The sequence below is a fragment of the Callorhinchus milii genome, unplaced genomic scaffold (assembly GCF_018977255.1).
Source record: "Callorhinchus milii isolate IMCB2004 unplaced genomic scaffold, IMCB_Cmil_1.0 Scaffold18, whole genome shotgun sequence".
In the NCBI taxonomy this organism is placed as follows: Eukaryota; Metazoa; Chordata; class Chondrichthyes; order Chimaeriformes; family Callorhinchidae; genus Callorhinchus; species Callorhinchus milii.
In genome coordinates this window covers 2,371,152-2,385,037 of record NW_024704759.1, presented here as the reverse complement: position 1 = coordinate 2,385,037, position 13,886 = coordinate 2,371,152, and the positions used below count along the sequence as shown (strand labels likewise).

General features: G+C 48.1%; 2 protein-coding genes across 2 annotated transcripts in view; one reads left to right on the top strand and one right to left on the bottom strand.

Annotated features, from left to right (window-relative positions):
* The first annotated feature begins 211 nt into the window (after window positions 1–211).
* The window catches only part of LOC103189917 (phosphatidylinositol glycan anchor biosynthesis, class U), a 29,957-nt gene continuing 16,282 nt past the window's right edge, over window positions 212–13,886 (top strand). Inside the window, exons 1-5 of the mRNA XM_042341929.1 lie at window positions 212–268; window positions 957–1,043; window positions 6,039–6,098; window positions 6,207–6,269; window positions 6,860–6,929. Coding sequence (XP_042197863.1) covers window positions 212–268; window positions 957–1,043; window positions 6,039–6,098; window positions 6,207–6,269; window positions 6,860–6,929 — 337 coding nt within the window. The remainder of the gene's footprint in view (window positions 269–956; window positions 1,044–6,038; window positions 6,099–6,206; window positions 6,270–6,859; window positions 6,930–13,886) is intronic.
* Window positions 11,230–13,886, bottom strand: part of LOC121850373 (phosphatidylinositol glycan anchor biosynthesis class U protein-like) — a 10,298-nt gene continuing 7,641 nt past the window's right edge. The window contains 1 exon segment of the mRNA XM_042341758.1: window positions 11,230–11,322. Coding sequence (XP_042197692.1) covers window positions 11,230–11,322 — 93 coding nt within the window.

Genomic DNA, 13,886 nt, shown 5'->3' with positions numbered 1-13,886 from the left:
CAGTAAATAAGAGTAAGTATTTAACTCTCTCCCTATCTCCCTCCTTCCCTCACTCTTTCTCTTTCGTTCCCTCCTCTCTCTCCTTTTCTGCTTTCACCATCTCTCAAGGGAGCCTGTTCCACAGGTTTACCTATCATTCGCTGAAGTAGTGTTTCCGCAGGTGTATTTTGAATTTACCCCACTCTGATCTCAAAAAAAAGTTGCCGGACTCATGAGAAATGTCGATGTATCGGAGCTGACCGCCACCTTAGGATGGACACAAGATGAGGTCAACAACAATAACAACAACAGCTTGCATTTATATTATGTCCTTCACATGGTGCAGCGTCTCAGTGAACTGAGTTACAGATGAACTCCAGCCAGTAAAAATAGGTACTAGGATGACAGAGTTAAACCAGGGAATGCTGCCAGCCCAGAGGGAAGTGGAAAAAGGTTGGCTCATAAACCAGAGAACGTGGGAAAACAGCTGAAAATAGCAGGTCTGCAGGAAATTCCTAACTAGGAAGTTTGGGATTGTTGAGATGTAAATTTACCTGTGTGGCTGAGAGTGACATTTACTGAACAGGGATGGAATTCAAGTCTGTAAACTCCGAGAGAATCTCAAAACCGTTCCCCATCAACATAACAATTCCCTCAAACACTCTGTTCCGAAGGTCATTTGCAAGAGGTTGGCTGGAACACTGAATAACATCTTGTTTAGATTAATCCAGCCCTGAAAGAGTAAGTGATTAACTCTCTACCTACCTCCCTCCCTCCCATCAAGCAATGTTACAACATCCAAAGAACCCCTGAAGTGGGGGGTAGTGGTGGGGGAATGCAATTTTTTGTATCAGTATTTGTTCTTCCAAAGAAGCCGTTAATCCTAATCCCAATTCCTGGCTCTTTCCCCCGTACCCTTTCTCTGTACATGTTTGCCTAATTCTCTTAACTGCCCCCAATGGACTTTGCTGTGACAGCTGGCGCTGGTAAATCATTCCGCACCCTGGGAAGAGAAGATGTTCCCTAAAATCTCTCTGTTCCTCCACTTCATTGAGAAGTCCAGGGTATAATAGTATAATAATCTTTGCGTTTGATATAGCGCCTCATCACAACAACAACAACTTGCATTTATATCGCGTCTCTCATGCAAGGTAGGTTCCCGGAGCGCTTGAACACAATTCACATCATTGAGGCGTCTCAAAGTGCTTCACAGAATATACTGTAAGATGAATTGACTGCATATTTTGTGAGCGAAATGAAATTATTTCGCTCCCTGTTCATTCCCCCCTAAAAAATGTCTTGGCGAGGCTGTACAGACGAAATACAGAAGTATTTAACCTGCGTTTTCACCTTAAAATGGGTGAAAAAATTGACCACAAGCATCAAACGTTCACCTGAAAGAAGTTTGGGAGAAGTTCGTTCATTGACATTACTGGAGTTGAGGCTGCTAACCCCGCCATCGTGGGGGTGGGGATTGGGTGAGGTTGGGGGAAAGGGGATCAGATCCTTTAATTATGCAGCAACAATGGAGCAGTCAAAACGTGTTGCTTTGGCTGCAACATTTCCTTCACATTCCAGTGGTCAAAGGTTCAGTCCTCAAAGACTCAGTGACCTTCAGGCTTGTCTGAGCCTAATATGGCAATGGTTTTGGCAGCTCTTGGGGTTGGCTGCTGATCGAGAAGTCCTGAAGCTTGAAGGGAGCCTTTCAAGGGAAAATGGGAAGAAAAACAAACCGTTCAGAAAGGAACATGTTGCCAGGGTGTGGAGGCTGCCTCAGACATGCACCTTAAATCCCGCACAACACCATTACTCACTGTTACTGTGAGTCACACAGGAGGGGTTTCCATAGAGTAAATAGGGAGAAACTGTTTCTTCACGCAGGTGGATCAGTAACACAGATTTAAGCTGTTTGAGAAAAGAACCAGAGGGGAGATGAGGTGTATTTTATTACCCAGAGAGTTGTTATGATCTGGCATGCACTGCCTGAAAGAGTGGTTGAGGCAGATTCGAGAGTGATTGAGTGAGCGAGCGAGTGAGGTGAGAGGCAGGAGTGAGTGAAGCCAACCTGTGCACAGCAATGTCTTCATCACAGCCACAAAGCAAATGACCAGTTTTTATCCAGGGGATTGTCAGCCAGGATACCAGGAGAAAATCCCTTCTCATTTCCAATGGTGTTCAGGGATTGTTAACATCCACCTGAACGGGCTCAGATGGCACCTCACTTTAGCCTCTCATCCAAAGGACATCAGCTCCAATAATGCAGCAATTCCATGGCACGAGGAGCAAACAGGTTAAGCTACGTGAGTTCAAAGTATTGGCATGGGGCTTAAAGCCGCAACCTTCTGACTCATAGCCGAGAGTGCTACCAGCTGAGCCAGGCTGACACCCATGCGGTGTAGCAGGTCTCTCACGCAATCTCTTACATGTTGCAAATGAGAAAATGTGCTCATTACTCACTCAGATGCACAATGTGAGGCCAACCCCAGACTGAAGCCAGGGTGTGGCTGGGTCCTAGTTTCGAGTCCCAATCGCAGATATATGCAAATTGTTGTAATAGAGAGAGAAACAATGTAAACAATGATAATGGATGAAACTCTGGCTTGTTTTTTTTGTCAGCCGAGTGTCTGACGTGTGCAAAACCCATCCTCGTGCTTACGAGTATCCAAACCAAACTGAGAACTTCATGTGTCCCACCCACACATGGAAATTCCAGAGCTAGATTGTTGGAATGGAATGAGCACTCTCTCTCTCTCTCTCTCTCGCTCTCCCTGGAGGCACACATCCTGCTTACCTAATTCCATAAAGTATTAGACGCAGGTTGGCAAGGCTTGGGGACCCCAGGGTGTGTGTCGGGGTAACTGCTGGAGTCTAATCAGCTATAACTGAATTGCTTAATGTTGATAGGACTGCCTGGCAAGCTTTGCCTCTGCTTATTCAGCTAGGACAACAACAACAACAACAAAATGACATTTATAGAGCGCCTTTAACGTCAGGAGGACCTACCAAAGCACTGAACAGTCAGGTGTCGGAGCCTGAGCATGGGGGAGGGGCGGGCTTAGGGGTGAAGGAAGGCAGAGAGGTGGGAGGGCAAACTAAGGCATGGTCAAAGAAAAAGGTCTTGAGACCGGCCTCAAAGGAGGCAAGGGAGGAAGCGAGGTGAAGGGACCGTGGGATGGAGTTCCAGAGCATGAGGGCAGAGAGGCTGAAGGTACGGCCACTGATGGTACGACGGGTCGGGCGAGAGACATGGAGCAGCCGGAGCCTGATGAACGGAGGGAGCGGGCAGGTTGGTAGGGAGTCAGCAGGTCAGAGAGGTAGGAGGGGGCGATGCCATGGATGGCCTTAAAGGTGAGGAAACGGATCTTGAACTTGATCCTCTGGGGGATGGGGAGCCAGTAGAGTCAGGCGAGGGTGGGAGTGATGGAGTCGCGGAGCCTGGTTCGCGAGAGTTCATGAGCTGCAGAGTTTTGGATGATCTGCAGCTTGTGAACGGAAGAGTTGGGAAGGCCGATGAGGAGGGAGTTCCCGAAATCGAGCCTTGATGTGACGAATGCGTGGGTGAGGATTTCGGCAACCTGAGGGGTGAGGCAGTGGCAAAGGCTGGCAATGTTGCGTAGGTGGTGGTAGGCAGTGCCAGTCATGGCGCGGATGTGGGGAGTTCAGTATCAAACAAGATACCCAGGTTCCTGACTGGCTTAGTGAGGTTGAGTGTGCAGCCGTGGAGACTGATGCTGCCAGCGCCCGAGGTGCAGAGGCGCTGGCACGAGCCAATCAGGAGGGCCTCGGTCTTGCTGAAAGTTGTCCCTCGTCCAGGACTTGATGTCGGACAGGCAGTCGGTCAGGACGCTAGTAGTCCTGGAGGTCAGGGTGGAGGCAAAGAAATAGAGTTGATGACACTAAGGGGGAGCATGTAGAGGGTGGGGACCGAGGACAGAGCCCTGAGGAACACCACACAAGACGGTGCGGGGGCTGGAGGAGAAGCCGTTTGCCACAATGAAGTGGAGGCAGTGTGAAAGGTAGAACCTGAACCAGTCAAGGACAGAACCTTCAAAGGTTGAGGTGGGAGGAAAGGCGGTGGAGGAGGATTGAGTGCTCCACTGAGTCAAAGACGGCAGAGAAGTTGAGGAGGATGAGGAGGCAGAGGGAGCCCTGGTCACTGTGGTCAGGATGCGGTTTGTGACTTTGACCAGAGCAGTTTCCATGCTGGACCACCCTACCCATTAGGGCTTTGGTTTGCAGGGTTAACAACAACATATTATACTTGTAGAAAGCCCTTCACATCGGAAAGACATCCCAGGGCCCTAGACAGTCAGGGGGTTTTGGGCCTGAGCTGGGAGTTGGGGTCAGGAGGGTTGGGGGCCAGGGGTTTGGGGGTGGGAGGGTGGCTGAAGGCATGGTTGAAGAGGAAGGTATTTAGACGGGACTTGAAGGAGGCAAGAGAGGGGGTGAGGCGGAGGGATTGCAGGATAGAGTTTCAGAGTGTGGGGGCAGAGATGCTGAATGCCCGACCACCATTGGTGGAGCAGGAAGTGAGGGGGACCTGCAACAGGCCAGTGTCCGCTGAGCGGAGGGGGTACAGGCTGATATGAGAGGAACAGGAGCTGAGTAGGAGGATTCCCTGCCCCCCAGTGACTGGTCTGGCTTGTTTTTTGCTGCCGTTGCAACAAATCAGGAAAAACCTTAAGTGCCCGAACAAATGCCAGAAAATTATAATTTTTTTTCCAGTTCATTTGAAACAAGACCTATCTGAGAATCTCTCCACTGAAGCACAAACACGTCACAAATTGGGTTCTTTCTGCCCTGCGATTCAGGGGGGAACATGAAGGGAACCTGATGCTGCTTTTGAAAGAACAGTGGGTATTATTTTTCTCTTCTGGTATCTCTGCTTATGTTAGTTTCCTCATTCAAATTCGCCCACCCAAATTCAAATGAATTGGACGCTCATCTTACTGCTGTTTGTGGATGTTGCTAAGGGAGCATTTGCCTACATAGCAACATTCACTTTGTTTCCGATTAAGCTCATTCTTCAAAGAGCTTAGAGTCGTTGCTTTCACGTCAAGGGTTAGCTACTCTCCAGAACAACTTAATAATAAATAATGATGTTCCTTGTGTTTGACGCTCCGCCTTATCACATCAAAATGCCACAAAGCGCGTCACAGGGTTTACTATAAAGTGTAGTCACTGTGTATCTGTAGGTGAACTTGCACTTGTAATAGTAGCACCTTCCACATAGCTAAAAGTCTCTACAGAGACCTACTGTGATGGAAATGGGGGTGAGGGGGTGCAAGATTGGCAGTGCACGTGACTTCATATAAAGCTGACAAAAGGACTCCCCAGATAAAGACATTGCTGTGTGTTAGTTGTCTGGCCCGCTTGCTCCCCCTACCTCTCCGACCTCCTAACCCCCTACCACCCTGGTCGCTCAGCGGGATCCAGCCTGCTTCACGTCCCCGCTTTGCTCGCCCCACTATTGGCGGGCGGGCCTTCCGCCATTCCGCACCCACCCTCTGGAACTCCATTCCGCAGTCCCTCCATCTCCCCCCTCCCTTGCCTCCTTCAAGACCCAAATCAAGACCCTCCTCTTCGAAAGTTTGTCGCTTTCGCCCCTGCTTCCCCCCCATCCGACCCCCGGCTCAAGTCCGTAACTCTGTCTGTCCAGTGCCTTGGGATGTCCTCCCGATGTTAAAAGCACTATACAAATGTAATTTTGTTGTTGTAATTGTATAAAAGGTAGATGTTGGATCCATTGAAATTTTCAAGACTGAGGTGGATAGATTTTTGTTAGGTCAGCGTATGAAGGGAATTGGAGCAAAGGTAGGTCATTGGAGTTGAGATACAGATAAGCCGTGATCTCTTATAGAATGGCAGAACAGGCTTGAGGTGGCTAAATGGCCTTCTCCTGTTCCTGTGCAATCTATTGTCTCAAATGGCATGTGTGCTACGCAGATATCAATTACTGCTCAGTCTAAATATGACAGGAAACTGAACTGGATGTATTTCAAAATGGCATCCTTGCTGTGATCGCTGCTATTATTACTAATAATGAGTTTCCTTTTCAGACACCGTTTATGATATACATCTTTCATTTCCTCATTGATTATGCTGAGTTTGTTTTCATGGTGAGTAGTAAATGTTGTTGAAGCCTATCTTCTGGTATGGAGCTAATTTTCAGTATTTCGGTTGAATCTGTGTTTGCTTTTAACTCCACGTGATTTCTTTCTCCGCAGACGATGGACGTTCTAACCGCTGTGGCACTATACATGGCCGTTCAGGATTTCAATCGCATTACAGTAAGAAAATTCTGACTGGTTTGCGGTGTGTAGAATGACAAAATGTTACATCACAATAATAGGCCATTCAGCCCATCGAGTGTGATCTGACGTTTATTTCCACATGTGCTACCAAACCTAATCCACTTTCCCTCTCGTTCCCCACACCCATTTTTGTTAATCATCTTATTTTTGAAGCATTTGTCTTAATATGCTCTTAAAAGAACTTAAAAACTCTTGGGCATAAAATATTGACCAGCCAAGCGGTCAGTTCGTGTCAGTATTGCCCTGGAGTACTACCGGTGTTGTCTCATTCAGTATCTGGTCATTGGGTCAACCTCAGAGAATTGACTCATATAAATTCTCCCATGTTGATGGAGAACCCTGCTTGTGCCATAAAGCCTGCTTAATGTTTAACAACAACAAATTGCATTTTACATCGGGAGGATGTTCCAAGGCTTCCCCTGCCAACCCCTTAGTCCCCCCACCCACCACAAACTCAAAGGAAAAGAGGAAGTCTATACTCCATTTGTATTGCCGCAGAACACAATGATAGGTTTAGTGAGCACAATTTCAACTTGGCATTGACTTTTACTATTTGAATTTCTCAGTTCCTGAAACAGAGGTTTGATTACGAATCGAAGAAATACGGGACGGACGTCATTGACCTGATCAGGACTCAGCGGGCCAGACAACTAACACACAGCAATGTCTTTATCTGGGGAGTCCTTTTGTCAGCTTTATATGAAGTCACGTGCACTGCCAATCTTGCACCCCCTCACCCCCATTTCCATCACAGTAGGTCTCTGTAGAGACTTTTAGCTATGTGGAAGGTGCTACTATTACAAGTGCAAGTTCACCTACAGATACACAGTGACTACACTTTATAGTAAACCCTGTGACGCGCTTTGTGGCATTTTGATGTGATAAGGCGGAGCGTCAAACACAAGGAACATCATTATTTATTATTAAGTTGTTCTGGAGAGTAGCTAACCCTTGACGTGAAAGCAACGACTCTAAGCTCTTTGAAGAATGAGCTTAATCGGAAACAAAGTGAATGTTGCTATGTAGGCAAATGCTCCCTTAGCAACATCCACAAACAGCAGTAAGATGAGCGTCCAATTCATTTGAATTTGGGTGGGCGAATTTGAATGAGGAAACTAACATAAGCAGAGATACCAGAAGAGAAAAATAATACCCACTGTTCTTTCAAAAGCAGCATCAGGTTCCCTTCATGTTCCCCCCTGAATCGCAGGGCAGAAAGAACCCAATTTGTGACGTGTTTGTGCTTTAGTGGAGAGATTCTCAGACAGGTCTTGTTTCAAATGAACTGGAAAAAAAATTATAATTTTCTGGCATTTGTTCGGGCACTTAAGGTTTTTCCTGATTTGTTGCAACGGCAGCAAAAAACAAGCCAGACCAGTCACTGGGGGGCAGGGAATCCTCCTACTCAGCTCCTGTTCCTCTCATATCAGCCTGTACCCCCTCCGCTCAGCGGACACTGGCCTGTTGCAGGTCCCCCTCACTTCCTGCTCCACCAATGGTGGTTGGGCATTCAGCATCTCTGTCCCCACACTCTGGAACTCTATCGCACAATACCTCAGCCTCAACCCCTCTCTTGCCTCCTTCAAGTCCAGTCTATAAACCTTCCTCTTCAACCATGCCTTCAGCCACCCTCCCACCCCCAAACCCCTGGCCCCCAACCCTCCTGACCCCAACTCAGCTCAGGCACAAAACCCCCTGACTGTCTAGGGCCCTGGGATGTCTTTCCGATGTGAAGGGCTTTCTACAAGTATAATATGTTGTTGTTAACCCTGCAAACCAAAGCCCTAATGGGTAGGGTGGTCCAGCATGGAAACTGCTCTGGTCAAAGTCACAAACCGCATCCTGACCACAGTGACCAGGGCTCCCTCTGCCTCCTCATCCTCCTCAACTTCTCTGCCGTCTTTGACTCAGTGGAGCACTCAATCCTCCTCCACCGCCTTTCCTCCCACCTCAACCTTTGAAGGTTCTGTCCTTGACTGGTTCAGGTTCTACCTTTCACACTGCCTCCACTTCATTGTGGCAAACGGCTTCTCCTCCAGCCCCCGCACCGTCTTGTGTGGTGTTCCTCAGGGCTCTGTCCTCGGTCCCCACCCTCTACATGCTCCCCCTTAGTGTCATCAACTCTATTTCTTTGCCTCCACCCTGACCTCCAGGACTACTAGCGTCCTGACCGACTGCCTGTCCGACATCAAGTCCTGGACGAGGGACAACTTTCAGCAAGACCGAGGTCCTCCTGATTGGCTCGTGCCAGCGCCTCTGCACCTCGGGCGCTGGCAGCATCAGTCTCCACGGCTGCACACTCAACCTCACTAAGCCAGTCAGGAACCTGGGTATCTTGTTTGACACTGAACTCCCCACATCCGCGCCATGACTGGCACTGCCTACCACCACCTACGCAACATTGCCAGCCTTCGCCACTGCCTCACCCCTCAGGTTGCCGAAATCCTCACCCACGCATTCGTCACATCAAGGCTCGATTTCGGGAACTCCCTCCTCATCGGCCTTCCCAACTCTTCCGTTCACAAGCTGCAGATCATCCAAAACTCTGCAGCTCATGAACTCTCGCGAACCAGGCTCCGCGACTCCATCACTCCCACCCTCGCCTGACTCTACTGGCTCCCCATCCCCCAGAGGATCAAGTTCAAGATCCGTTTCCTCACCTTTAAGGCCATCCATGGCATCGCCCCCTCCTACCTCTCTGACCTGCTGACTCCCTACCAACCTGCCCGCTCCCTCCGTTCATCAGGCTCCGGCTGCTCCATGTCTCTCGCCCGACCCGTCGTACCATCAGTGGCCGTACTTTCAGCCTCTCTGCCCTCATGCTCTGGAACTCCATCCCACGGTCCCTTCACCTCGCTTCCTCCCTTGCCTCCTTTGAGGCCGGTCTCAAGACCTTTTTCTTTGACCATGCCTTAGTTTGCCCTCCCACCTCTCTGCCTTCCTTCACCCCTAAGCCCGCCCCTCCCCCATGCTCAGGCTCCGACACCTGACTGTTCAGTGCTTTGGTAGGTCCTCCTGACGTTAAAGGCGCTCTATAAATGTCATTTTGTTGTTGTTGTTGTTGTCCTAGCTGAATAAGCAGAGGCAAAGCTTGCCAGGCAGTCCTATCAACATTAAGCAATTCAGTTATAGCTGATTAGACTCCAGCAGTTACCCCGACACACACCCTGGGTCCCCAAGCCTTGCCAACCTGCGTCTAATACTTTATGGAATTAGGTAAGCAGGATGTGTGCCTCCAGGAGAGCGAGAGAGAGAGAGAGAGAGAGTGCTCATTCCATTCCAACAATCTAGCTCTGGAATTTCCATGTGTGGGTGGGACACATGAAGTTCTCAGTTTGGTTTGGATACTCGTAAGCACGAGGATGGGTTTTGCACACGTCAGACACTCGGCTGACAAAAATAAACAAGCCAGAGTTTCATCCATTATCATTGTTTACATTGTTTCTCTCTCTATTACAACAATTTGCATATATCTGCGATTGGGACTCGAAACTAGGACCCAGCCACACCCTGGCTTCAGTCTGGGGTTGGCCTCACATTGTGCATCTGAGTGAGTAATGAGCACATTTTCTCATTTGCAACATGTAAGAGATTGCGTGAGAGACCTGCTACACCGCATGGGTGTCAGCCTGGCTCAGCTGGTAGCACTCTCGGCTATGAGTCAGAAGGTTGCGGCTTTAAGCCCCATGCCAATACTTTTGAACTCACGTAGCTTAACCTGTTTGCTCCTCGTGCCATGGAATTGCTGCATTATTGGAGCTGATGTCCTTTGGATGAGAGGCTAAAGTGAGGTGCCATCTGAGCCCGTTCAGGTGGATGTTAACAATCCCTGAACACCATTGGAAATGAGAAGGGATTTTCTCCTGGTATCCTGGCTGACAATCCCTGGATAAAAACTGGTCATTTGCTTTGTGGCTGTGATGAAGACATTGCTGTGCACAGGTTGGCTTCACTCACTCCTGCCTCTCACCTCACTCGCTCGCTCACTCAATCACTCTCGAATCTGCCTCAACCACTCTTTCAGGCAGTGCATGCCAGATCATAACAACTCTCTGGGTAATAAAATACACCTCATCTCCCCTCTGGTTCTTTTCTCAAACAGCTTAAATCTGTGTTACTGATCCACCTGCGTGAAGAAACAGTTTCTCCCTATTTACTCTATGGAAACCCTCCTGTGTGACTCACAGTAACAGTGAGTAATGGTGTTGTGCGGGATTTAAGGTGCATGTCTGAGGCAGCCTCCACACCCTGGCAACATGTTCCTTTCTGAACGGTTTGTTTTTCTTCCCATTTTCCCTTGAAAGGCTCCCTTCAAGCTTCAGGACTTCTCGATCAGCAGCCAACCCCAAGAGCTGCCAAAACCATTGCCATATTAGGCTCAGACAAGCCTGAAGGTCACTGAGTCTTTGAGGACTGAACCTTTGACCACTGGAATGTGAAGGAAATGTTGCAGCCAAAGCAACACGTTTTGACTGCTCCATTGTTGCTGCATAATTAAAGGATCTGATCCCCTTTCCCCCAACCTCACCCAATCCTCACCCCCACGATGGCGGGGTTAGCAGCCTCAACTCCAGTAATGTCAATGAACGAACTTCTCCCAAACTTCTTTCAGGTGAACGTTTGATGCTTGTGGTCAATTTTTTCACCCATTTTAAGGTGAAAACGCAGGTTAAATACTTCTGTATTTCGTCTGTACAGCCTCGCCAAGACATTTTTTAGGGGGGAATGAACAGGGAGCGAAATAATTTCATTTCGCTCACAAAATATGCAGTCAATTCATCTTACAGTATATTCTGTGAAGCACTTTGAGACGCCTCAATGATGTGAATTGTGTTCAAGCGCTCCGGGAACCTACCTTGCATGAGAGACGCGATATAAATGCAAGTTGTTGTTGTTGTGATGAGGCGCTATATCAAACGCAAAGATTATTATACTATTATACCCTGGACTTCTCAATGAAGTGGAGGAACAGAGAGATTTTAGGGAACATCTTCTCTTCCCAGGGTGCGGAATGATTTACCAGCGCCAGCTGTCACAGCAAAGTCCATTGGGGGCAGTTAAGAGAATTAGGCAAACATGTACAGAGAAAGGGTACGGGGGAAAGAGCCAGGAATTGGGATTAGGATTAACGGCTTCTTTGGAAGAACAAATACTGATACAAAAAATTGCATTCCCCCACCACTACCCCCCACTTCAGGGGTTCTTTGGATGTTGTAACATTGCTTGATGGGAGGGAGGGAGGTAGGTAGAGAGTTAATCACTTACTCTTTCAGGGCTGGATTAATCTAAACAAGATGTTATTCAGTGTTCCAGCCAACCTCTTGCAAATGACCTTCGGAACAGAGTGTTTGAGGGAATTGTTATGTTGATGGGGAACGGTTTTGAGATTCTCTCGGAGTTTACAGACTTGAATTCCATCCCTGTTCAGTAAATGTCACTCTCAGCCACACAGGTAAATTTACATCTCAACAATCCCAAACTTCCTAGTTAGGAATTTCCTGCAGACCTGCTATTTTCAGCTGTTTTCCCACGTTCTCTGGTTTATGAGCCAACCTTTTTCCACTTCCCTCTGGGCTGGCAGCATTCCCTGGTTTAACTCTGTCATCCTAGTACCTATTTTTACTGGCTGGAGTTCATCTGTAACTCAGTTCACTGAGACGCTGCACCATGTGAAGGACATAATATAAATGCAAGCTGTTGTTGTTATTGTTGTTGACCTCATCTTGTGTCCATCCTAAGGTGGCGGTCAGCTCCGATACATCGACATTTCTCATGAGTCCGGCAACTTTTTTTTGAGATCAGAGTGGGGTAAATTCAAAATACACCTGCGGAAACACTACTTCAGCGAATGATAGGTAAACCTGTGGAACAGGCTCCCTTGAGAGATGGTGAAAGCAGAAAAGGAGAGAGAGGAGGGAACGAAAGAGAAAGAGTGAGGGAAGGAGGGAGATAGGGAGAGAGTTAAATACTTACTCTTATTTACTGAAAGAGTAAGGAAAAAAGAGGGAAGAGAGAGAGAAGGAGAGAGGGGGCAAGAGAGAGAGGAAAAGACAGAACATAGAGAGGGAAAGGGTGAAAGAGCAAGGGATAAAGGGGGGAAGAGAGAGAGAGAGAGAGGGGAGAGTGGGAAAGAGAGGGAAAGAGAGACAGATGAGAGATTGGGGAGGGGGGAGAGACAGAAAGATTAATCTTTTAAACCTATTAACCTGCTTTTTCTCCATTCTCTCTCACTTCCCAAGTATCTATCAGTCTCCTTTTCAAACATCCCAACAACAAATTGCATTTATATAATGCCTTTCACTGCTGTGATATGCAGTGGTTCATACAACCCATTGTTTGTTTAACTGGTCAGCCGGCATCTTAAACAGGCAGAAAACCGTCACCGTGCTTACTTAAGAATACCCAAACCATCCCCAAACCAACCAGTGCGGACCGCCTTCACGTGGGAATATCCCCTGTCTGGGATGGAACGCTCACTCTCGCTCGTTGGAGAGTTGGGCATTCCATTCCAGATACGGAGGATGTTAACGTGAGCGTGAAGAGAGCCGAGAGGTTGTGGCCTGAAACACTCAGTCTCACACACACACACACAGGTTGTCCGGCCTATCTGGGTCTGATGAGCAGTAGGGTACACACAGACACCAGTATAGTGAGGCCTTGGTGACAACATAGTGCCAGCAATGACAAGCAGAACAAACACAGATCAGGCGCTGAGTAATAGCCTTGGTGTTACCTGGAGTACGAGAACAGCACAGAAGGAGACAGGCACAGGTAGGGATCAATCATTAGAGTGATAGCCAAACTAGAACCTGTCCAGAGCATGAGGGAGATGGAGGGAGGGTAGGGCAAAAGAGCCAGCAATCTGAAATACGCCTTTATTATCGAAGCGCATCCTCTAACTGCAATAAGACACCTCCTCACCCCATCCCTCCTGACTCAGTGCTCAGGGCTGTTAAGTTTACAAATCCTTGGCTCTCTCTGTCCCGTATCTGGAAAACATCTTGCGCGGGGAAATCACGCCAACATTTTTTGTTTCCCAAAAAACATTTCCGTGAAAGCAGGGATGCCTCTTTGAACAGGCCCCGTTGCCGAGGTAACCTACTTTGAACAAAGATTCTCTACCTCACACAAAGGAGAAGACGATGGCAAACCTCCGTGACATCGTCGTGCCCATTATTAGATAATAATAATCCTTGCATTTGATATAGCGCCTTACCACATCTTCAGACATCTCAAGTAAGTATACTGTAGTGAATTGACTGTATATTTTGTGGGCGAAACACGGCAGCCAATTGCGCACAGCAGGGTACCCACAAACAGTCTTGAAGTGACCAAAATTTATATTGAATTATCCCCCAGAAAAATGATCTGCTAATCGATACAACTGAGTTACCACTTACTGTTAGTTAAACAGAGGATGTGGAGTAAGAAACGTATCGCCTGCCTGGGAATCGAACCCAGGTCTCTTGCTTGCGAGGCGAGCGCTCTAATCAGTATACCATAGAGCTCCACGCTTAGTGTGTAGAGTCAGCGTAACCGTGCAGTTTGTCAGTGCAAAGCCGGTCGTTACGCTTCAACGAGAGGGACTCTGGC